This window comes from Ammospiza caudacuta, chromosome 1 (assembly GCF_027887145.1).
Source record: "Ammospiza caudacuta isolate bAmmCau1 chromosome 1, bAmmCau1.pri, whole genome shotgun sequence".
In the NCBI taxonomy this organism is placed as follows: Eukaryota; Metazoa; Chordata; class Aves; order Passeriformes; family Passerellidae; genus Ammospiza; species Ammospiza caudacuta.
The window spans coordinates 114657920-114684579 of NC_080593.1; the positions used below are offsets into that span (position 1 = coordinate 114657920).

Sequence of the window (26660 nt, forward strand, 5' to 3'; positions counted from 1 at the left end):
ACAAAACCAAAAAAAAAATCCATAACCTAACAGCCTTAAGGAAAAGATAAACAAAATCGTAGCCTGTGTTGATAATCCAGGAAAAACAGCTATAGGGAAAATTATACCACCAGTTACCCTGAGCCTTTGGTCCTTAACCTTTACATCAGTATGAACATCCAATTACACACGTGGAGTTCAACAGCAGAAAACCTGTGAGAAACACACTATACATTGATAATGTTGTGCAACACAGTTCTGTCTTTCCATATTAGCCCTGAGCACTGGTTTCATTTAATTTACTCCAGCCATAAAAACCTGGTTTCAGCTCTACTCAGTTCTCTGAAAAGACAATAAAAAAAGGCTCCTGCAAAGGGCTATTCATTTCACTTGAAGCTATTTCTATGTGAGAAAAGGGGGAGCTGTACCCTGGGAAAGGTCTTACCCAGTTCAGATGCCTAACTTTCAGATGACTGACAGGAGGAAGAATGGCAGGAATTTAGAGAGGAAGATCTTTAGCAGGTTTAATATACTTTTTTCAACTTCTAATAGCCCCATATATTGATCTGAATATTCACTTGGTTCTGGAGTTATTTCGCCTAACCTTTGTCACTGTGCAAAACTCAGCGACATGTAGATGGTACAACATAAGACACTTCCCTGAAGAGGCTGGAATCTTCAGCACTCTTTTCTTAATAATTTTTCATGTAAGTGATTTGACATGATTTTATTTTTCTCTTTCACACAGTATACTAAGGAATTTTTTGTAGTATGAATAATACTGCTCATATTATATCTGTCAGAGATGAAAAAGCTGCATATATGGATCTGTGTAATCCACTCAATGGTTTCTCCACCTCAGGTACCCCCAGGGTGCATTACAAATCTGCACGATGCCCTCAGGTGATGGATTTTGCAGTTGGCTCACTGACTTAGCTGCAAGATTTGCAAGAAAAAGCCATGTATGAAGAGAACTCCTATTGGTTACACATTTTACAAGCTCAACAGCATAAATTCATCCTTCCAAAGTACCTTATGTGCACTAAATTGGCCCAGGTTCTGATTGTTTTGGATGAAAGCATAGGACTAACTTGAGCTTTTTGTTATAAAAACAAAACAAAACAAAAAAACCCCTGGTTTTGGCTAAGCACCATTTTGGCAATCCCTCATTGCAAACATAAAGGACATGTAAATACAAAGATCTGCATTTTAGGGGGAATGCTAAATCATCATATACATCTCAAACACTGGATATTCTTGATCTTCTGGAGACTAAAATGCTATGGGCATCTGGAATCCAGGAATATGGGATGGTAAGCATATGCTGTAGTTGAATAAAACATGGTTTCTGTGTTATTTCTCTATTTATGAAGAGAGGATAACTTGAATGTCATAATAGAGATCAGAATCACAGTAATATCAGTGTACCTATGGAAATAATGCCCATATAACAGATAGGTGGATGCAGTGTCAAAAAATATGCATAACTTGTTTCTAAGGAAATACAGTTACTTAGTTCATATTTGTGAATGGCATTTCATACCACTTTTGTTGTTCCAGGAAAATTGAATAAATGACAAAAGTTTGAAATCTCTTAATACACAATTGTTTTTGTCAACCAAAACCTTCACTAGGTTTGCTTTTGACGTCTCTCACTTATTTGTCAAGTTAACCTCCAGTAGCCACTGTGAAAGTGTTTAGGATATGATGAATTTCCAGTGTTTAATTCCCCTTTGACAAAACTACAGCAGGTGCTTACACCAGAATAATTAATAGATTCTTTTTGGAGCAGGATATTCAATTGAATCATGTAATATGCCTTCCTGTGAACACAGGTCACAGGACTTCATCTATTTCTTCAGCCTTAATCCTGTAATTTGTCTGGATATTTTCAAGATTTGACTAACCTAAAGGTAAGGAAAAACATGGCAATATGGTAAATTCATTGCTGTACTCTTGCTCACCGAGTAGAGTCTTTTTCTAGTAATATAATATTGCATATCCCACACTGGGGACTGGCATAACACTTACTCAACGTGTTGGTTTTTCACCACAGCTGGAAAAGAGAATCAAACCCAGATGTCAGCAGACCATGGCACAGAGCAGGGTGGGGGTACTGCTGCCCCTGCCACCTGCAGATCTGCTCTGGAAGGGAGAGCACAGGAATCCCACCTGACAGAACCACCACAGTTCACAGCAGTAAATCAAAAGCTGCTGCATCAAAGCTGGGACAGGAGGCCCACAGATCTTCTGGGAGCACCTTGGTCATGTTGGAAAATTTCTCCTCTATGAAATATGATGCGTTAACTTGTCCTTATTATATGTTTTTCTGTACATGAGCTGTCACTCATCCAGATTTTCTCCATAGGTCCCATAATTTTTTTCAAAATACAGGAGATTCAACTTTTAGTAAAATCATTCCTGACACCATTCTGATTTCAGGAAGTTCACAGACATAGTTGTCCCTTATTTCATAGGAAATTCAAATTGCTCTCCATTGTCCAGGAAGAGAATTTTCAGCTCTTGCTTTTGCTGATGTTCCCTTAAACTGCTGGTTTTTGAGTTTTAATTGGAATCTATTAGTTTGCAGGAACCAGTTTAAATTTCTATCACATATCAGAAATTCCTCCCCTTTTCTATCTTACAGTGCTGAAAAAGAAAAATTTAAATAAAACTGGAAAAAAATCAAAAGTGGCAGCTTTTTCAAGTTCACATGATTTACTAGGGATTTGATAATGGAAAACAGGAGTTCGTGTACTATGAAAAGAACATATTTATGCCTTTGTAAAATTCATGTCATGCTGATTTCACCTTTGTCTTTAAAAGTTTCTATTTCTCCATTTTCCTTGTATACATTCATACATAAACTCATATGTAGGTTATCACTGATTTGTCAAGCTGTACTTTGTCAAGTGGTAAACCTATAATTTAGCTTCTCTATTACTCATCTCTTAAATTCAACATCTAATAGTTTTGTTGCTATTTATCAATGGCCTGCTTGTTGTCATGGAACACTGATTCAGCTGTCAAGGTTATTTGGTAATCCAAGGCTCATAAAACAGGAGAAGCTCTTTTTTTATGAGCCCAAAGCCAATATATAGTTGAGGTTTTTTTCCCAGTTTAACTGTGCTTAAATTTTATGGGTAAAAAATCATGACTCTATTATCTAGAATGAGCAAAGTTTTTAATACATCTTTTTTAAATCAATGATTCAGTTACCAAACCTGTCTTGTGTCAATTATCATAGTGTGAGCCAAGAGTTTAAAATCTATTACATTTAGGACCTGGCTGGATATACTGAAAAAAGTTCCAAGATAAATCCTCATAGATATTTCATAGCTAAATATATTTTCGGGGAATTTAATGGACCATTCTCTTTATTTCTTTTCAGATCACATATTGCAGACACAGTCAGTACGGCCCATTGGATCCCCACCACAATGAAATGTCTCAGAAGAAGGAGAGATGTTTTAAGCAGTCCTAAACACATAAAAGTTTTCTTAAAAACTTTGGTTTAGTTTTTTGTTGTTTGTTTTTTCGTGGTTTTTTTTTTTGTTGTTGTTGTTGGTTTTTTGTTTTTTTTTTTTTTTTTAGTTTGCTTGTTTTCTTGATTTTTTTGTTTGTTTGGAGGCTTTCTGGTTTTTTGGTTTTTTTTTGTTTGTTCTTTTGTTTTTTTTTCTTTTTTTGGTTTTTTGTAATTGGTTCATCTAAGTGATGTGTTTGTCAAGCCTTCAACCTGACCTTTAACCACTTTATAGCCAGGAAGGATTTGTTGTAGTTAATCTGCTGGCAAGACTTCCAGACCTCTGAGGACATTTTTCTTATTCACAGTAGCCTGCAGATTGGCAAAGCATGAAAACAGAGCAAAGAATTGCCATAGTTGGTAAAACTAGAGATACATTCAGCCTGAAAACTGGTGTTTAATAATGCCTGTAATGCATGCCGTGTCAAATAATGAGACCAGAATACACCACATCTCATGTACACTTCTTAGATTCAAGAGAGAAAATAAATGCTTTTGAATATCAAGGCACTTGTATTTATTTTCTACTACTATGTAAGGATCCCATACCTTATGTGAGTTTGTGCAAGAACTTAGTGGAACTTTTTAGTTGTGGAGAAAATAATTTTAAATTCATGACATGAATTGGGTTTTGACTGTTTGCCTAATTACTGAATTAGAATGGAGACAGCATCTTCTGATATGCAGAAGCATTTAACTTCACACTAGTATTGTCACAGAGAAGGTAAGTCTAACTACTCCTTAATCATATTGTGGTTAAAGATATTGCCAGATGCTTTAGACCTTAATTAAGTTTTTTTTATGAAACTTTCAGATGCCCTAAGACAATGTAGTCAAATACTACATTTTCCTTACAGGAAAAAAGAGTTGGTATTTGAAAATTCAGGGACACTTGCCCCTCAAAATGAAGCAGTAGCATACCAAGTGTCTGTCGTAGTTGGGCTTTCTTCTAAGAAGTTTAAGAATCAGAAGTACCTAAGGAAGATAAATTTTGAACATCTCCCCATCTTAGTCTCTCTTTTGTATCAGTTTTTTCTCTAAACCACAGATTAACTGGATTCTATCTAATTTTTTAGCATAAGGCTACAGCAGTGAAAATATCTGATCACCTAAAATCACAGAATAACTTTGATGAACTGATGATGATTAGGAGAATTTACTAGCACTGGATACAAAAAGGAGATTATTTGCTCCTAGGATGGATCGCACGTCAGTTCAAATTACGTTGCTGATATAATTTACATCAACCATCAATGACAGAGGTTCATGAAAGGAGCTGCAAAGTCAGAGTTCAGAAAAGAGTGCTGTAGTCTCATCACTGCAATGGGAAACCAAAACAGGTGTTGCTAATTACAGTAACTTCAGATGGACAACAGATGTTGGGAAGGAAGGGGGAGTGTTACTATGACTCAGTGGTTTGTCTTCAGGTTAAAACAGATTTATATTCCACTTTCTTAATTAACTCTCATTGTTTGTGAAGAGTGTATGTAAATCTTGTAGCTCACTGAGAGTGAAAGTGTTGTCAGATCGGTTTCTCTACACAGGATAACAGATAGAAAGATGGTATTAGCAGTTTCAAGAAGTCAGAGTCTCCATGCAAAGTCTGATAATCCACTGCACCAGTCGGGTCTGCAAGAATTTTTCCAAAGCCAAGGCCTAGGGTGGTGTTTTCAATGCCATGAAATCTCTTACTGAATATAAAAGAATTCACACAATCTAACTGTATACAAAATCAAACCCTAGCTTCAGAAAACTAGATACGAAAGACTTTAAAACACATAGATTGGTCATGGATTACACACACACACACGCACACACACATATATATACACATAAAAATATATATGTTTAAAATTATATATTTGAATGTTTTGTAAAAGAAAGAAAAATAAAATGCATCACTTTGGATCATGAACACTAAATTTACAAGGTTTATAGACACCTGGAAAGAATTATATCTAAACCTATTCTGCTTACTTTATCCCACTATAAAATCCATATATTTGGTGGATTTAAAATGAAGAAAATTCTCTCAAAGCATATAAAGAAAACTACTTGTGTAATAAGGAAGGATTTCTTCACCCATTCCTTTTATATTTTTTTAAGAAAGGTTCTTGATGTGATGCTTTTCATTAGTGAGAATGCCAGTTAAGAAAAGGCTGTAATGACTTCAATCCATTTGTCTACCCCTCAGCTCTCAATCTCAGAAGGATTTGTCTTTCAGTACCTCCTCTTTTGTCTGCTGCATGGATTAATAAAAGTGTTAATTCATTATGTTAGGATTTCTACTGCACTGCGTTCTGATGTTCCATCCTGCAATGAATTTTGCACTTCCAAACATCTTTCTACTCAACACGATATGAAACTATGCTTACAGAGGTTTTGTAAGTCCATGAATTCATCCCTGAATAAGTGGAATATGATGGAGCAAGGGATAAAATAAATCACCAACCTACCTACTTAAAATAAGTTAAAGTAAGATTTGTCAACTGTCTGGTGATGGAACGCCTGAAAAAACTGTTTGATTTGCAAACTATTGGTAGCCACACATTGACTACCTGAAGAATTTCAAGAAGTAAGACTTTGGCAGCTGAGAAAATTGCCATCAAAGTCTGAGCTAAAATTCATCAGCAGTCCAAGACCAAGTTAAATCGGAAAACAACAGTTTTCTTTCTAGCTATTTTTAATAATTTTTACAATTGCTAAAATTATCCAAACATGCAAATAAAAAGTTATGGACATAGGTGAAAATATTGAAGAAGTACATTTGTTAACTCTAATATGAGATTTACAGATAAATTTTGAAGGCCAGTCCTGGAAAGTACCACTGAGTTCTCATCACTGACAAGAATTTAAACACATATTTGCCTCAAACATTCATCTGGAGACAGAGTTATTGGCATTATTGGCTTCTTCTATTTTATACAATTAACCGAGCCACAGGATTATTTCAATAATTTATAACATTTGGAGTCCATGACTGAGTGTATTGTATTTTACTGATTCAGACTAGGAGATGAGAAAAATCTGGAAAAGTTTTCCGGCTGGAAACTCCTCAAAGATACATTTGTGAAAGAATTCATAAGGTAAAAAACCATTTTCTTCCATCAACATTTTAAAGCATTAAAATGGTAAGAACATAAACCAATAAAATTCATTGGAAAAAATTGCTCTTCATTTGGACAAAGAGAATGGGCTGCAATGAAACTTAGAACTTGGAGGACTTACTCCAATGGTAACTAAAATGAATCTGACTGATTATAATTTTTAAACAGCATACAAAACACACAAAAAAATTCATGTCATCCCTTTGTAGCTCACACACTTGGCTTACAAGTTGTATCTGTGAAAAGGACAGAGGCTGTTCTGTGCCCTGTAATAACCATTCCAGGGTTAAAGAACCTTCTACAACTATGGAAGTTTTATGCAATGCTCTTTTTTCTAAAATGCCAGAGTTGTGAAAAGTTCAGTCCAGGGCTGGACCAAGATGAAAGGAATGGATGTGAGATATAGATGGGGAAAAGATAAAAGGGAAATTTTTATTTATGAGCACTAATATAGAGAAAAAAAGATCAGTAACTTGGGGGTATTAAATGTCTTCTATATACACAAATGGAAGGTTTAGCTAGAAAAAAGGGAGCAGAACTGGACAGATAATAATGTGGAGAAAATATGGTATCATAACTGAAAGCTGGCCAGAGCAAGATATTAAAAGATGTATTTTATTTTAAAAAGACATTTAAGGAAAGCAAAGGAACTGTCATAGCCTTGTTGGTAAAAGAGGATTTATTAGACCCCATAAGAAGAGGCTGGGGAGAAATGGGTAATGGTGTTGAGTCATTATGTACTGAGCTTGGAGATGTTTCAGGCAGTAAACTGAATGTTACAGGCCACCCGACCAAAAAGAACAACTGGACTGTGAAATGATTGAGCAAATGCAAAGACACATGTAAAAACAGTGGAACAATGGTAAGTCAGCAGTAACAGAGGAAAACGACGTGCAGTTATGGTGAAATTCACCCATGCCTCAAGCTCCTGCCTCTGTGGACAAAAATTCCAGGCTGCAAGATGTTAATGAAATGGCTTTTTATTTATCTTTTCAAATAAATATTTTTTTTATTTTGCTTATTTTATTATTTTGTCAGGATTCTCCAGAAAGGAAAGGCAACTCGGAGAAAGACAGCAAGGATTTAACTTCTATTATTTTCTTGTTTTTATTTAATAAGCTTGTAGGATCTTAAGAATATTCAGGTCTTATGAAAAATATTGTATATAAAACCTCAATTTGAAATACCATGTCAAGGAAATGGATAACTTCTTCATTCCATAAATCAAGAACTCAGCATGGTTCAAGTTGTATGGCTGGACCCTTTTCTCACAGGTAAGTTCTTTTTAGTAAGAGCCAGTTTAGAGAAAATTTAGTTATTATTTTGTGGAGCTCAAGAAGTTCTTAAACTCAGTAATATGAATGAATGCCCAAGATCTGGGCCAAATCCAGCCTCCCTAGCCTCTTTTTCATTTACTCACTCAATCTGTCCAGGTTCAGTAGGTCAATAAATTCCAGTGGGACCCGGGCCAAGAATTTGGCTTAGAATGGATTAAGTTTCTAGGCAAATCTACAGATCATCCACACAACCTTTGCATCCAGCAAGCCTTGCACACGAGTGGTCAGCCTGCTAGCACCAGTAAATGCTTAAATAAAAAGCATATTGGTAACTCCAGGCTGGTTAAAAAAAAAGTAAAAATCAGCTTTGTGGTTTTGTTGTTTTTTTTTTTTTTTGCCAACAGAGAATGGGACTATAAGCAACTCGTTGTCAGCAGCCAGGATCTCCCTTTAATGTAGCAGGAGGTCCCATGGCTGCATTCTTTCCCTTTCCTTGCTATCTCCAGGCTGTACACAGTCTGTTTCTGCTCACTTTTGCTTGGCTGAATCAACCCTTGACATCAGTCATAGGCAGCAATTCAGCTAGCCATAATATTTAACTCATGATTGATATATATGAGGCAGAAGTTATGGGCTGGCATTTCCATCTCTGTGTCGCTTGTGGTCATCTACAGGGAAAAGATCTGCCATAAGAGGAAATGAACATTTGGGGCTGTAATGTTCTGATGCATTCTGTCAGGCAGCAGAAGGCATGAAGGCATATGCAACCCTAAATTTCTGTGTAGGTTTAGGAGGATAACATTTACTATGTGCTGATAAGCACAGAAGTTGTGATGGGGAAGACAAGGACTTGTGTAATATATTAAATAGCACAAAAATTTTACTCCAAGGCAGGGAGTATTCTAAGACACAACTAGCTCTCAGGTAGAAAAACCTGAAAATAACTATCTCAATCTAGCAGCCACAATAAAATGATGTGGATTTGACATATATTACAAAAAACCTCTTACAGAAAAACATAAATTGAAACTAAATTATAATTACCCTTTTTAATGTTAAATGGAGGCTTTAAGTAAAAAATGTAAAACCACAATCAAATATAATAGTGAAAAGAGACACTGAGATTGTGAATTTTGGCTAGAAATAGCATAGTAGACATCAAAAGAGGCCTATAATATGCTATAAATACATCTAATGCAGTTGTTGTTAAACAGAGCTATAAAAGTCACCTATAAACAAATGTACATAAAATATCAACTAAAGCAAGGTAAAATAGAAATCTGAACATGAAATGCTGTCTCTAAAAGTTCTAAATAAATCCAGGAAGAAAAGGTAGAGATCACAGTACACAGATCAAAAGGTCTGAACATGCATGGGAATTAAGTAAACTATTAAGCATAATTAACAGCTCCAACCACAGTTTTCTCAAAATAATTATGAGACAGAGTTCTTATTTCAACCATCTTAGTGGTTATTCAGAACAGTTCACTCATTATTTAAGTCAAAGAACTGTAAACCCCAATGTTACCTGCAATATCTTAAAAGTTATTACTTGTGGTCACCCAGAACCATGTTACCATTTACTGAAACAGAACAGTGGTTCTTATTACCTTATTACTTTACATTCAAAGTGACATTTTAATATGAGTGAAAAAAAAAAATCTCGTCTTCTCTGTACACAAGTTGCAAACATTTTATGTAGGCCTTAAACCAGTCACATGACTATTGAAAGAAGAAAACTTAGAGATGTTTGAATTTTGACTTTCTTTCTGTTTTTTTCTTGCTGTTAATTGTTGTCTTGGTTACTGGTTTAACAGTACTGAAAGAATAACTTGGTTCTGAACTATGAAAGCATCTGGTGCTGTAAAAAAGCCAAAAGCCTGGGGTCCATCAACTCATTCAAACTCTAGGAAAAGGAAAGGAGGAAAAGAAACAAGGTGGAGAGGCTGAGTGAAGGGAGACGAGGGATGACAGCTCTGTAAATTTCACAGTTTGATGGCTAATTAGAGGGCAGCTGGGAGGTGAAGAAGGAAACAAGGAAGGAACTTAGACATGATGGACTATAAACTTGATTGCCATTACAATTTTCATTAATGCTTGATTATTTTTTTTTTAGTTATGATTACTATATTGACATACAGGATATAATAAGGATAGGTGAGTTCTAACACTATTTTTGTCACTACTATGACTGTGACAATATACTGTGACCATATACTTACCTTTGCCTGGCAGTAAATGGCACCACATAGTGATTGTTCAATGTTTATGTTTGACTGTTCAATGTTTTCTATCAAACATCAACTACAAAACCATCTTTGTTTAGTGTAAAACATAGATTTCAACAGATTCTTTTAGGAGAGTAAGGTCTAGCACATCAGATAAAGTTCCTAAGGAACCTAACAATGTTGTCAGAAAAGAATAGTAGAATAGTAAATGAACAAGATTTAATGGGAATTTAAATAAGCATGATTCATAATAACATGACAGACTTGCTTGTACCAGAAATCATGCGGTAAGAGACAGAGGTTAATATTTTCAGCACCTGATAATCATTTCAATTTCTGCAATGGCTAGGGCTGGAAGGAAGCTCCTTTTCCAAGCTAAAGAGCAAGCAGGAGATACTCTAACTCATTCTGTTAACAGATCTTGGGAATAGCTACTCTTAAGGTTAATGCCCATTGTTTTACTGAAGATCAGTTATCAATAGACACAGCATGATACAGAATTTTGACTCAAGTGGAATGCTTAATCCAAAATATCATGGAGAAATACCTTAATGCCAAGGTGGCACAGCTCTGCCCCAGCCAGTTACCATCATGGGGAGCACTGGGGAGGAGGGCTGAAAGTGTATGCTGTCAACGTCCAATCTTCAATTGCAAATAAAAGACTTTCTGTGAAGCTCAGACATGTCTGGCAGTAGCTATAACTACTGACCATCTTCATTTAACATTTAATACCAAGTCTGTTTGAATTCAGACTTACAATTTGTTTCAGCAAAGCACATTAAGGACTGCAAGGGTCCCACACTTTCTGCCAGTGGAGACAGATGAGACACCAGGAAATGCAAGAGTCCACCTCAGTTTCTGTTCCAAATGTGCTTATTCAGGATTATGTCAAACGTGCTTTTCCACAACAGTTTCCAGAAAATCAGTCTCTGACCAACTCCTGTGGAAACAGAAGCCAAGCCCAAAGGACAAACCCGACAGGTTTTCCAGATGCCAGCTAGGAACAAACAGATTTCTCAGTCTCTGTCTCATTTCTAAGCAATGCTGTGGGATAACACCATTGTGAAGGTGATAGCTACACAAATCAACCATAATCTCAGTTCTTACTAAGGCTCTTACCTTGGAGCCTTTTTATGTGATTTTTCTTCATGTGCTCAGTTCTTCCATCATCTGAGTACCTCTTTCACCTCTTTCTCGAGTCATCTGCCATACTACTGCTTTTTTTTCACAAATACTTCTTAAAAAATTTGCTTACTTTATAAAGTTCAGAAAAAGAGTTGCCAATCAGTCCTTTCTAAATGCAGCTAGGCATGAACAGGCCTTTTCTTTCATGCCATGAGCATTTCCTGACCGGCAAACTCTCTTCTATCTACCAAAATCTCTACCTTCATTTTATTACTGGTTGAAACAGAGCTCAGTTATAATTGAATATGTTCAATTTAATCATTCTTAAAGGAAATCAGGAAAGCATTTGGCAATTTAGAATAAGGAAAAACTACCAGTTAGTTAAGTGGTTTTTAGCATGTTGTCATATACAACAGTATATTAATGTACATCTTCATTACAGGAATATATTTTAGTAACACAGACTTTCCGAGATACTTCAGTTCCATTGCTTGCAGGGTTGTTTCGCTAGTTTCTCCCCCTCCTAATCAACAGGCAGCCACAAAAGGGTGAATTGTCCAGTTACTACTTCTAACAAGGAGACATCCAGATAGCTCTGCTCTGTTAGTACTGTCTCTGCTAAAGTATTCAAGATACTCATAACTCCGTACATTCACAATGAACAGTTCAACTCCTCTGAGTATCTGAAGTGTCTCACCACCCCTGGAACAAGAGCTCCAGATAAAAAAAGTAATTTTCCTTACTTTTGAGGAAGACATGCAACAGTGCAGAAAGTAAGGGGAAGTGTAACTATTCCCACCAAACACCAATGCTCTTCTCCATGATTTGAAGCACCTTTGTGGACTCTACATTAATCATCAGCGACAGAAGCCCAAACCACTTGGTTTCACCTGTATGTAACTCAGAAAAGGTACCCCTTCTATTCAGATATGGATTTAGCCAAACCCATCTATTCTTTTGCAATTCTGTGCTTGGATCAATCCAATTTCCTCTTCCTTGGCCTGACCCAGATGCCACTCCATAACCTACAGATGGTTCATTGTACTGTATCCCATCTGTTAAATAAAACACAGTAATGAGAATACATCACTCCAATATTCCTCACTTTACTTTGGTTTCCATTCCAATCCTGAACACAGCTGAAGGTCCTGGTCCTTCCAGTGGTCCATGACAAAACTGTCTAAGAGAAGACCTCTTCATTCTGCTTCTCACAGAAGATGGATACAACAGAGCTTCTATGCCCAAAATGTGTCAGATTCAAACTTGAATGTATGGAACAGAGATCTCCCAGCTTCAACACTCACTTCTACCACACATTGTTGTTTGCTATGTTTAGCTTGTGTTAAAAAGATTCATCTTTTTTTAAGGTAGCTTAGCTACCAGTGAAAACACCACAGCAGTACATTCCTAAATAAAAAAATTAAATCGTGTCGTTAACATAAAAATGATCAGGACTTCAAGGAGTGACAGATCTGTTTTGAAAGACTTACTAAGTTTAGTGTACTATGCTTCAACACTACAGCACATACAGTAGATACTGTCAAAATAACCCTAATAAATTTGAACTAGTAACACAGAAATATTATAGTGTTCATGTGTAAAGAAAATTCTTTCTATTTTACTGAAAGTTTTACTAAGGGATTCCTTAGGGCATATAGTTATATGAAATAAATGTAAGTTTGATACATAGATCATTGTGTATACCTAGAAGAAAAGTCTGTTCTCTGAAAATTCAGTGCAGTGCAGGAGAAATTTTAGTTATTTTACTAAGGAAAAAAAATTCTAAAACCCAGCTTGTCTCTTATGATAATATCTTTCTAAAAATAAATAACTTTATGCAGAAAGGTGGTCTTATCTTTCAGGAGAAGATGAATGATAACAGCAACATTAGCCAGTTTTCTTAGTGAAACCTTTGCTTTCTTTAAATCAAGAGACTTTTTGGCATTGAATTCTATTAAGTAAGATTTCAATGCATGAAATTTAGAAGAGAGAAATTTTCATGCTTTATTGAATCTAATTGGTGGTTGAAACTCTTTGTTTTGCTTTTCATTTATTTTATTCTCTACTTTTGTGAAACACAAGTTACAGAATAAGAAAAGGCTAACAAATGCTCTAGAACCAATCAATGTTATGAAATTAATAATAATACAAAATGAGCATGTAAGCTTATGTAGTGTCTTTCATGCAGAAGTATCCCAAGGCACTTCATAACAGAAACTCAATAAGGAGTGCAAAAGTGCTTTGTCAGATAGGATAAGCCAGGGGAAAAAGGGAAATTAATTAAGCGTGGATTTAAATTTCTCAGCCAACACAGCATTTAGAACCTTGGTCAGAAAAGTTCCAATATCTGTATCCAGGGAACACAACAGACTATTTCAGTCTTTAATTCTTGAGGAATGTTCAATGGTTTTCTCACAATAACGTGGGTATGACTAACAGGGATGCAGTCCAATGGTTGCATTTCCAAAGAGCAGTCCCTGCCTCTCTCCCTCTACCTTTTCATGGACAAGTAGATCCATAAAAGTTGATCACCTGACTTGTGTGCCAGTCACTTGACTGTGGAGATACCCAACATGGAATTTGGTACAGGAGAAATTATAAATACCAAGTTAAGGGCTGGATAATGCTTTTCTGTGCTGTTTAGCTCACTGTTTTAAACCAATGCCTGTTTCCTTATGGAGGAGGTCCACACAGTGATCTGCTGCACAGTAGTTCCTAAGACAGTAAGTGTTTCACAGAGTGAAATAAAGTTGCTTGGGAAAAACGATAGCAATCGATAATACATAAATCACAGCTTCCCTGATGTTGCAGAAACTTGCACATCCTCTATTTTTCAAACATTTTTCTCTTAGGAACACATGGACCATCCCTTTTTTTGGATGGCTGCCTCTTCGGATTAATGCATCCTTCTGGTGCATAAATTAGCGATGCACAGAGGAAAAAAGGAGAAGCACTAAATCTCAGGAAACTGAAGCCATACAAAAAAATGAGATTCACAGCAGAGCTGAATGAGTGACTCACCATGAATAATTTATCCAAAAAGTTAGCCTACACTTCTGTTCATGGAGTAACTATAAGAAGCTTATAATTTCCTCAGTTTTATTATAAAACAAAACCTTAAAATATTGTATGTCTTCACTGCAAATAACTTGCTGAAAATATTTCATGTCCTATTTTAAGAGATTGGGCACTTTTGGTTGGTTAAATAAATCACACAATGATGTTTCTGTTCCCAAGACGGATGAACCCACAAGCACATATTTTGGATGCCTGCTGTGATTAAGCAAGCATCTCAGTAACGTGATGAAAAGTGAGTGTAGGGAATATAAGTTAATTTACAAAAAACTCCAAAGATTTTTTTTTCAGTATTTACACTGAAGCTGTAGTGAATTCTAATTCTGATTAATAACTCTAGGAATTTGTAGGTACCTCTAAATGTTTTCTTTCTTGAAGAACTGGTACAGAATCATCTGCCAGTCTTTCCAGAGTTTAATCTAAGCTTTTGGATCAGTTATTAGGATTGGGTGCATGCATAGGTAAATTAAAGTAGTTATGTTGAAATTTACTAGACATTTGCAATCTGAAATATCCTGCTGTAGTTTGTGTTTTTGAGTGGGTTGACATTCTTTGTGCAAGCTTGAGAAATACTCCCTGCTGGTTCCATAAATTATGAAATCTCAACAAATACTTAAGGAAGAATGAGCCATTACTGCGTTTAGAATTTACAGGGTATCCAGACCAGTTTTATAAAAGCCATCTAGTAAAATATATTAATATCTCTTGGAATGTTCAGATATTGAAATGCTGTAACATATATGACAGGAAAAAGAAGACTGAAGAGCTGAAGATTCACCAGAAATTATTCTGTTTTGTGCCCTGACACAGGCTGAAAATAAAGACAACATACCAGAATCCTGGCCACTTCACATTACGTTTGATTATGCTTGCATAATTATTGCTAACATTTTGCTGTAGTTTTTTGTATATCTAAAAAGTGAATCTGCATAAATTATTGTTTTTCAGATCTATGCTACAGCTTTACAAAATGCATTTGCTTGATTCTTTATTTTATGGCAGTAGCAGTGGTATAAAATTGTCAATATCATAAGAAAATAAAACTGTAAAAATAAAATATGTAAGTTCTTACCTGAGCTCTTGAGCTATGGAGTCCACTTGAACTGTTAATAAAAGCAGGAAAGAATTAATTAGTTTACACTTCCAGATTTGTTCTTTCGGCGGCCTTGCACCTGCCTATGTGTAATGACAGAGGAGTGGCTATCAAAACACAGGTGGTTATTTCATGCTAACCACAGGATTGTAGCTACTAGTGACAAATGCTGAATGAAGGTGTAATTGTCTCAGTTATTTTAGGATGCATGAAACCTGGAGTATGATGTTCAGTGGAACAATAAGGAAAATAATGGAAATAAAAGTAAAGCAAAGACCCTTGTTTTTCCTGAAAATAGAATGCAAATTCTCTAATTTCCATAATTTAAAATCAGTTTGGGGATTGCAAAGGCTGGTGTTTACAAATTCCTGCCCACACAGGAGTATACAGCATATTGACAAGGCCAACAGGTGTCTCTAAGGATTACTCATAGGGCAGAGGCAATTTTTGTTGTTTCCACTTCTGGGGAAAATGTTCTTGATATATTAATTGTTGTAAGAGTGTATGCACATGCACATAAAAACATGGAGAAAAAATCCCATAAGTTTTAAAATTGTGTTATTAGCCTTTTGAGTGAAAGGGTATGAAACCCCTGTTAACTACAACTGAAGTTTGCTCCGCCAGCCAAACTCTATTAACTCACAGTCCTGACCAACAGAGAATACATGCCCTAATGCTGGGGTGTGAATAACTTCCCTAATCAGAGACTTTCCAAGGTCTCTGTTTGGTACTTTTCAAATATATATGAATTTTATATTAATTTCATAGATCACAAGTGAGGGTTGCATCAAAGTTTTGATATGACAATGATAATGGTTTTTAGAAAGGTTTGTCTGAATTTATTCCCTTATATGCAGTCTGCAGTACTTCAACGTTTTTCCTCTCTTTTCCTGAGTGAAGTTTAGCACTTTTTGCCCCTTTGATCATTTGAAAATAGAGAATTAATGCCAAACCACTCTAATCTTTCATTCTGACCATAACTTGAACCTAAAGACACAATATTAACAATTCAAATTAGTGAGTTGGGACAACAAATAGAAGTAGTCCGTTTTGACAATATTTAGAGTCAACAATTCTCATTAAAATTAGAGTGAAGGATGGGTGCTTTGTGCCTCTGAAAATAGTCATAAGCAAAAATGTTCACAGGGTAGGCAAACTTTGACATTTATTTTTAAGTATATCCATTTTTCACTTGTTATCAAGAGTCACAAAAACTGTTATGAATTAAAATAAAAAGTTATTTTCCTGGAAGGGCTGTACTGCTAGTCAGTCAGGTTTTCCAGATGTTGAGATCATTAAGGGCCTGTTTATCTCTCTGTACTGCATTTCCATCTGTTCCTTACAAAAAGAGAGTAATATCTGGGAAATACAACTATGTCATAACTTTGCAAATGAAACATGAGCACCAACGCTTCAAAAAACCCACAAGATTTCTTCTCCCACATACACCTGCAGCTTTTGATTGAAGAAAATTTACCTCTGAACCATTTACACAGCTATTTTATAGATAATTAATGGCAATAGACAGAAAAAACATTCAGATGGCAGAGAAAAAGTTTTGATACACAATTTTTTAAAGCATCCATTCAATGTTGTCAACTCAACTCACTGTGGAAAATAATTTGGGGGATTTTTGGTTTTGTGGGTTTTCTTTGGGTTTTTGGGGTTTTTTTGGTTGTTGTTGGTGGTGGTGGTTTTGTTTGCTTGTTTTGGATAATAAAAAGTGTAGCCTTTATTGTCTTTGAAAAATAACTCAAAGAAAATAGCATCAGTAGATTTTTTTGGCTTTTCTTTATACCATAGCTAATAACATTGTGCCTCTTAATGCCAGCAGTTTGTGTCCTGCCCTGATTAAAAAAAGCAGCCGTAAGGAAGCTCCAGAGTCTCTCAGCGCACATTAAGGGCTGTGCACAAGAACTATGATATTTCATGGTGTTCTGGGCACGGGGTCGTGGCGTGTGCTTGCTAACTCACCCTTGGTTCCTTTGGAGCGTGTGCGCAGCTTTTTATTTTCCCCATCTGCATCCATCTGCAATATTAACACAAGGTCTTTAATTCATACCTTTTGCCATAGAGGAAAAAAAGGGAAAAAAAAAAACAACACTCCAATACATTTTTTTTCAGATTTCCAAAGGCCAGACAGTAATAGGAAAAAAAAGAATAATCATGCCTTATTAATCTTGTCAAAGAGATAAAAAGCCATCTGTGAATATCTAGTAAATACCTAGGAGATACCTATAATGATGCAGATTTGTTTAATAAAGTGATAGTTATGAGTGACTCTGTAAGGTTTAATGATGAGGTCTACAGGTGTTAGCTGAAGGCATAAGGTTAGAAAGAGTAATGCTGCATGAGTGCTGCTTTCAGCATCCACCTCCTGAAACAAAAGGTCCCAGAAAGCTGCCATGGCTGCAGGAACTCTGCATTTTCATTCTAACTGAGGCATAGCTCCATAGCTATGTTGGAGCCTGCATTTCTGACTACTTCGTCCTTAAGGCATGAAACCTTCTTGCTTGCCAATGCATAACGACACATAAACAGCTTTGAAATTCTTCAACACTTAATCAACTACTTCTTTAAGACGTTTTGCTTGAAGAGACAGTGAGTTACAGATTTATAGATTTTTTTGGGAGAATCTAGTGTCCATATTTGTATTTTATATTAAATAAAACCAAACGCAAACAATCAAAAACCCCAGTGTCCCCCAGAAGTCAGCTGATATCATAAGTTTTCTAACTGAAATAAGAGAATCCTTTCAAGATCAGCTGTTCTCACTACACTTTTGGCTACATCTAAACCCAAACTGGAAATATGCACCTTCTGGTCTTGGATGTGGCCCAGACACATAATTATAGGGGTAGGCTTTCAATCCAGGGATTTTATTGCAAACCCCTGAAATTCAAAGGGATTAAGATTTCATGTTGTGGTGTGGAGAACTGCAGTGACATATAGCAGATTGTACAACAGTGCAATTTTGACCATGTCCAGGGAGGCAAACTCCTTTCTAAAAGTAACTCTTTATACATAAGAAAGACTCTATCACCAGGAATTTTTTCTCAGCAAAATTTTGGGAACTATGGAATTTTTCTGCAGTCTCTGAAGGAAGCTTGCTATCTGTGTTTACTTGAATTTCAGTTTCCCTGTTTGTAAAATGGTGATGATAAGTATATTTTAAACAAAGCAACTCTCATGGGCTTCTGCAGATCAGTTTGCAGACATCAGTCTCTGACTTATGAAACTGTGTTGGGTGATAGGTAGATATGGAGACCAGAAGTTGCCAGGCATCTCTCCCTGAAAAATGTCACAAGATAAATACTGATGTCAACAGAAGATCCTGTCAATTATTTCACTTTTTCTTTCTGAGAATCTGCTGAACTGCACTGAACTGAGGAATGATGCAAGGAGTCCTGTTTGTGCCTCTTTCCATATATAGAGTCTGAAGATCTGAGTTTGCTTTATTTTTAGCTCAATATGACTCAGATTACTGAGATGTTTCAAAGGTCTTATCTGAAAGAACATTGCAGAATATTACAAAATTGACCTGAGAAATAAAGAGTAAAGTCAGCCTTTCTAGGGGATAAAAAGCATTTCTCTAATTTCCTGGGGTTTATTTGTTTTTATATATGCTTGAACATTATAAGCAGATATTGGAATCAAAATAGCAATTTGAAAGAGAGAACACAAACATTTGAAAAGGGTAGTCATGGACTTGAAGAAGTTTAATTCTAGAACACAGGTTAATGATGTCTGAAATGAAAATATAAACTGATGGAAATGCACATCAAAGCCAGACAATTATACCTTTTGTCTGTTTAAATTTACATCTGATATTGATTATTAGCAGGGAAAAACATGAAGAGCTTCTGTTTATGTAGTGGGGCTGATGGCAGCCTTTACTTGTTACTATCCTTAAAAGCTGGAGAACGAGTTTTTGCAATGTGACTGCAATGGTAATGGGAAACATGGCTCTGTTCTCTGATGCTGAGTTGTGATTGAAGGCACTGACCTGCCATAGACTTATAATAGGGGAGCAGGTGTGGCAATGATGGACTTTAATTTCCTTTAATAAACCTTTTATGTGCCACACTTTTACTGCCATTCTATGCTCTCCAAGGTCCTGCACATAATAGGTTCATTACTTTTGATTACTATAGTCTATTGAGACAAACAACTCCAGAACACACTATATATTATGTTCAGTTAAACCAATATAGACTATTTATCCACTGTGCATTATTTCACCTGCAACTCTACAGACAAAATTAACAACAGCTCCTGTAAGCTAAAACTATTAAAACCACTGGTAGTCCTTTGTCATCATTTCATAATAAATACCACACCAATCACAGTGCTGCTCTTTTAATTATGAAACAAAAAGTGCCCACTGCTTCTACTGAACAGCAGTTACTTTGGTCTAAACAGCAGCTTGCATTGTGATGAATATTTAAAAACTGCACAAAGATTGAAAACCAATGACAAAATCAATGCGGGTGATTTTTCCATAGATTTTCTTTCCTTGAAAAAGTTTCACACTATGAGATATCTTTTTATCAACTCAAACCTATAATTTATAAGACAGTTTAGCCTGGTGCATATACATATCAAAATAATCATCATGTCTGTATCGCACAAAAGATACCTTAACTTACAAAATAGCACTATGCATTAACTTGAAATACAAAAGTAACTGAATAAAACTGAAATCTATAAAATGTGTCAGCAAATAAAAACCCTTGTCTTGCTCAAAATTTAAATGTCTTATCTTTGGATTTTGGTAGTCCTTTTAGAGACTGCCTGATACTGATGCAAAGTGAATGAAATGTCTTACTTCTGTTTTTCATCTACATAGTGATAATTTTACATGAAATTACATCAAAGGAGCAAGAAGCATTCAAACTTTCAAATCAACCATGGAATTAAATTAGGATTAAATTCTGAGAAATTCTAGCCAACATTTTTAGAGGTATTTGTTATGAAGGTGTTAATTTGAGACATGTATCATTACTGTTGTGACTGTAAAGGTTGGATGGATTCTGGAAGGTGCTTCATGCTGTCAAGGCTGGGGGATGGTCACCCTCCCTCACACTACATGTGTTGTCTTGAGTCAAGAATCCATAAGGGGTAAACAGAATGGTCATGTCTGCACAAAATCCTCACACAATATCTCACTGCTAATTTTTTTTTTAGCCATCAGGACCATGGGGAGAATGCAATGTGTGCCAGGAAAATTTTATTGGAGGTCATAGTCCCATAATTTTTAAGGGCAAGCTTTATAAAAATAATGGCGAGTGAATAGTGGAACTAAGTCCACTTAATCTTTGTGTTTTATATCTAGATTCACTCATTTGATGGATTTTAAACTCTTCTAAACATTTTCTTTTCAAAATTAGTTGAAGCTAGCTAATGGACTCTGAAGGAATTAGTGGGAAATACACAGTCAGAAACACAAGGACAGAGGTGCAGCAGCTCTGCAGTCCCAAATCATTAAGCAAGTAGGCTAAGAAATAAATACTTTCTGCTTCAGTTACATCCCATTTCTGTGATCTCAAAATTTACTGAAGATATTGATGTTGAATTATTTTCTGAAAACATATTCCAACAAATCCCCAGAGGTCAATGAATGCCCTTTGCCTGACTCTGTGAATTTCATTCTGATCTTTCTTCCACTTTTCCTTCAATGTTGATTGAGACGTAAGTGTAAGTCAACAACTGGATCACAGAGAACTGACTGGAGTCACTGACAGTACCCCAAATTCTGCTTGGCTGAAACTGTAAAAAATTTACTTTTTAACTGCTACAGGATATTCATGTTTCTCTGGATTAATTTACTGGTGCAATAGCAGCAATCATACTTTCTGAGCAAACTATTTCAGAGTTCCTGGCTGCAGGAACCAAATGGCACTTCTTTTGTTTGTATCATCCCACTGCAGTTAACAGACTCAAGAGCAGCACCTGGAAATACTTCCCTGGGTGAGAGAATCAGGATTTGGCTCTGAGTTTGGCTTTTTGTGTGCCTGGAGTCTGTCTGTGCACATGTGCATGTACTGATGTTATAATAGTATCCAAGAACATGACTAACAGCTGAAAATAGGGCATGTGCAATAAATTATAATAATGACAATAATAATAGTAGCAACTATTTCAGTTTATTTGCACATTTTTTATTTTGAATTTCAGAAACTGAATTGACACTACTATCTGGGTAGGATAGTTTTACAGCACATTACTGTGAAATAAACTATGGCTTAGGGAAGCCAGTGCTGCTGACATAGGTAAAAGTGAAATGCATCTCCTGGAAAGAGCTCGTGTAAGAGCTGTGCAGTTTGTAATTTCCATTGTAGTCTTCACACAAGCATGGCTTTCCTGGAGTGGGTTTCACCCTGCTGGAGTGTCAGTCCGTTTCCTTTTGCATAACTAGTTAGAGAAATAGAAATCCCCAGTTCATCTAGAGATAAGGAGTATAAGCTTTATGGTTGCACTGTGACTTTCTGACTTGAAGTTATACCTGATTTTCAAAATTAAATTCAGTGAATCATTTCACTAGGACAAACTTTACCTGATTTTGAGATGTCTGGAAAAAGAATCACTTTTCTCTACTCTTTTTAATTTGTGAATTGCCGAAGTTAGTATTGAGACAAGAGCTATATCTGTCACAAGCTTAGTCAGAAGACAAAACCTCACTGATTTTTAAAGCACACAAATCCATTTTCAATCCATTCTCCAACACAAGCCACAAACTTCAAAGATGAAGTCAGATTCTGCTAAGGACAATGAACAGGACTGTGCTATACTGTGTCCCAAGGTGACAGGACACTCTGTGTACTTGTCCCTAGAGTAAATAATTCTCCATACAGTAAAACCCTCTGAGCAAGATTTTCAGTGATTTTGATACTCATATTTTGATATTTCTTTTCACTAACTCAGGTAAGATTTTACCACATAAAAAGAGAATAAAGTCATAGAGAAAAACAAAAATAAATAAATCTGACAGCAAGATTTCCTATAGCCTGCCAAGAAGAGCAGATCATTATTTGTCTGTATGTCTATGTGTGCTGACTAAATCTTTCTCTTAGTCTATGATAACATTTTTAATATCAACTACTAATCTCACACTGACAGTGAGAAGTATAGTGAGAAAAAGAAATGCAGAGAACAAAAATAACAGCTTCTAGAAAAAGTTATGTATTTTCATTTCTGGCTGTAAAAATAATCCAGAATCCAAATGCAATTCTTTTTTAAGAACATTGTTTGCAATATGGTTAAAGTTTCTTGCTCTTCTTTTTTTTTCTTTCTTTTTTTTTTTTTGTTTTTAAATATGTTGATGACCAGAAACAAAAAATATTTAGAAATATATTCCTAAAGACTATCACTAAAATTATGCCTTTTTTTGGTGATTTTGACTATTCTTAACCAAGGAGTCATCCCATCTTTATTTTTGAAAATTTTGCTTTAGCTTGCTCAAAGCTGTGCCTGATTTCTCTAGGAAAAAGTTGAATGACATGGAAATAATTGGTTCAGCTCAATGAATTTCTTGAGAATTAAAATAAGTACATTTACTAAATGCAAACTTTAGAGCATGTTTATAACACATATAAATCATCAACAATTTGGCATTTTATACTGTGATTGAATGGTGTATCCGTTTGTGAGAAGTAGATTTTTTTTTATATTGAATTCACTACTTGAAAATATGCAGAGACAAAATAAGCCTTAGATCAGAGGCAAGCTTGAATAGCTTTGTAATGAGGATGATTTATTTTGATTCTCACTTCTGATTTCTGAGTTGTCACTGCTGTTGTATACTTCATCCATGCAACTTTGCACAACTGGCAGTGCTGAATATAAACCAAAGCCATATGTTTATGTCCTTTTGCCAAACAACTACAGCAAATAGTTCTATTATTCCCTTAGGTAACCAACATGTGCCAAGTATTTCTATTAGTCTTTTTTACCAAGGCTTTAGGGGGCAGAGTCACAGCCTCATAAAATTGAGGGGCAACTGCCAGTTTTTAAATTCAGAGAAAAATTATATAAAAATTATATACTAAGCTGAAATGCAGCTCAGCCCAGGCTACTTTTTTGGAGGCTTTTCTTCCCAGACTAATATTTTTTCTGTTGTTCAAGGTGTTGTCACTATTTCCTGTGCTAGTATACATTAAACATAACTTTTTAGAAGAAAGAGTCAGTAAAAAATAAAAGCTTTGATGCTTTGAGGTCTTTTTAAATACACTGAAGTTTTAGCCCACCCAACTGCTATATAGTTAAAAAAGTCCCAAACCAATAAACCTTATATATATAAAAATCACCAATAAGTTATGAACCAATAATTTTAAATTTAAGCAGTGCACTGTGAAATATATTCTCATTCCTGGAGTCATATAGATTCAAAGATACTTGTGTTACTGACAGTATGTACGGCTAAAAAAGTGTAGTTCACAAATTTAACAACTAGAATTTCTATGCATTTACAAAATTTCTCAACTCTTCTACTGTTTAGTACTGCTATACCTGACTGTTGAAGACTTTCTTAAAACAGCAAATATTATGCAAGAAAAGTAATCCTAGTGCATGAGGTACGACACATGAAACCACATAGTATTCTACTACTAATATAGAGCCATATTCTACTCAAATTAATTTTTTTAAATAAATCATCCCACCTTTGTGTGTTTCCAGGTGAAAATACGTGCAGATTCCAAAGGACCAAATTTGTCACACAGCCCAAGGTGCCTTGCCTGATTTAACAGATAATCCTCAAATTCATTCTCTGGAAAAAACAGACAAAGAAACAGAAACAAAAACAACAAAACAAAAAAAAACCCAGCTATGCTAAATAAAACATAGATAAAACAAGACACTCTTTAAATCAAATGGGTAAATAATCCAGGTGCAATATTTTCTTCAGCGGTTTTACAAAGATAGGGTTTAGAGGCATCAATGGTGCTTCTAAAAGGCGTAATGAGTATGGGTTTTTTTCTTTTCTTAAAGTAGTTTCTTTACATCATTAATGCTCTCTTGATCACTTATGAAATAAACCTGCTCTAAGAAAAAGTTTTTCGTCTTGTGTGGACAAAAATCTACCGTTTCTATATGTAGAAATCCTTAGCCAAGTATTTTAATTGCATCAGAACCCCTTTGACTGAGTGGGATGGCTCTGTTCATGATGCAAAATAAGTGAGAAGCATTCTGAAACATTTTAAAAGCAGAAGAAAACCCCTCCGTTCTATTTTTTCTGACTTCAAATATTAAAATTTAAAGTTTGGCAAGCTGAGAATGTTCTCAGTTTAAGCCAAATTAAGGAAATCCTTGACATTTCTCCATGCTCAGTTTTTATTCCTTTCTGTGGGGGACTTTATGCTAAATCAACAGTGACAGCGAGGGAAGTAGAGCTGCAGAAGTTCACATCTGAGTGTACAACACTGAGATCCTTGTTTTCAGAAATATCCTCCTAACACTTAAAGTTCTAGATACCTGCAACCTGGAAGAATCTGACAATGAGCAGTTACTCAGGGCAAGGTTTATTTAGAGGTTGTTCCTAGCAGTAGTGACCAAAACATTAAAATTTTGTTATCAGTTGCAACTTCGGAGGTCTGTTTCACATATCATCCAGTGTATTTTTTAAAATAGATCTATTCATTGAAGATATTCCAATTAGAACAAAGTTTGCAAATAAGGTTTCAGAACTTTAACTGTTCTCTTAATGATATCTGGTGATGTCATTTTCAACAAAATTTTGAATGTTACTTTTCTGAACTTGCAAAGGCTCGTTCTAAACAGGGAAGCTGGAGTTTCTTGAGTGACTAATTTCTGCTTGTGTTCCAATAGATAGGATGCTTGTTTTATCCCATCAAATACTTTTAATTATAATCAGTACACTTTCATCAAATAATGAAACAGGCAACAGGTGTAAGATGATTAAGATGGGAGAAAACCCAGAGCAAACCATCCCAATACCAACAGGATTTTTAAAGCTTTTTTTTAAACTGCATTTTACTAGAAAGAAATGATGTTTATCCTCAAAGCCCTATTTTCCTGCTATTCTGTTTCAACATTCATAATAAAAAACCAAAACCACAAAAGAAGTCTCAAAGCCTTCTACCTTCCTCTTCCTCTTTGTTTAAAACACACTAACATAAAACAAAAGACCTCTGAGAATAACTACAATGGTGAGAAAAGCTTTCTAAAGATTTAAACTTAACAGATTTTTGTCTAAAAATTCTAGCAACTTAAGTATTTATTAACAATATATTTTTTCCTTTATTTTCTCAAAGATTGCCACTAAAGAACTAAATCACATAAGGGAGTAGCTGCAAACCCTTTGAGTTCCCAGATGTCAAACTCATTAGCATCCGAATAACCACACAGCAGCACATCATCTGCACAATTGCAATTTTTTACTACTTTTAATAGCGTTTCTCAAAGGGCTCATTTTCAACTTTCTTCAGTGGTTAGTTGGTTCTCTGGGGACAAGGAGCTTCCTGACGCTCACAGCTTCCACTCAACAACCAGGCCGTTTGCTGTCAGCAGCATCAGCCCTCTGCCCTAACCCCATCTGCTGTCTCTCTCATCCTAAGGGACTGAGAGTTAAGAAAGCACAGCTGAGATCCACTTGGAAAAGTGCACAAAGGACAAGGAAAAACACACTAAACTTTCCACATTTAGCTTTACATAATAAGCTAGTGTATTGAAAGTCCTCCTTATAAGAAAAGGAGTTTGGACTGAGGTGAGTCTGGGGGGCAGGTTTTAAAATTGTACTGAAGAACTGCAGGCAATTCTGGCAAAACACGAAAACCTGCACCCTCTGCTGTGTTTAAACACAGCAGAAGCTGCTAGTGGTTAGTAAGTTTAAATGTGCTGGGTTTGATTCTTTTCACATTACTGGGTGCTGGCTGCCATTCAGCTGATTCGTGGGTGAGTACCCACATTTGAAGATTGGGTGTCTCATAAAAACTCTAGTACAATGCCATGCATCTGTCATGCTACAAACAGGGTCTGCAGGATTATGCTGTGTCATGGGATGTGACATGCCCTTAATGTAACATAAACTGTGTGTCACCCCTGTCCTCACTCCAAGAAGTAAGTTATATTTCAGATATAAGCATTGGGACCTGATAGTTGAGGTAGCAAAAAAAGGCTTGGTGCTGATTTTGCAGGAATATCAAGGCCTTATACTGAATCTGTTTAGGAAGTTTTATGAGTTATGAAATTGATCATGGGCCAAATCGTGAGGTATTGCAAGTACAAAAATCTACA

General features: G+C 35.7%; 1 protein-coding gene across 1 annotated transcript in view; it reads right to left on the bottom strand.

Moving 5' to 3' along the window:
- Positions 1-24171, bottom strand: part of ST18 (ST18 C2H2C-type zinc finger transcription factor) — a 72989-nt gene extending 48818 nt beyond the window's left edge. The window contains exons 1-3 of the mRNA XM_058808707.1: positions 24068-24171; positions 17382-17436; positions 15387-15417 (exon numbers count right to left, since the gene is read on the bottom strand). Coding sequence (XP_058664690.1) covers positions 15387-15417; positions 17382-17436 — 86 coding nt within the window. The 5' untranslated portion in view covers positions 24068-24171. The remainder of the gene's footprint in view (positions 1-15386; positions 15418-17381; positions 17437-24067) is intronic.
- Between the last annotated feature and the right edge of the window lie 2489 nt (positions 24172-26660).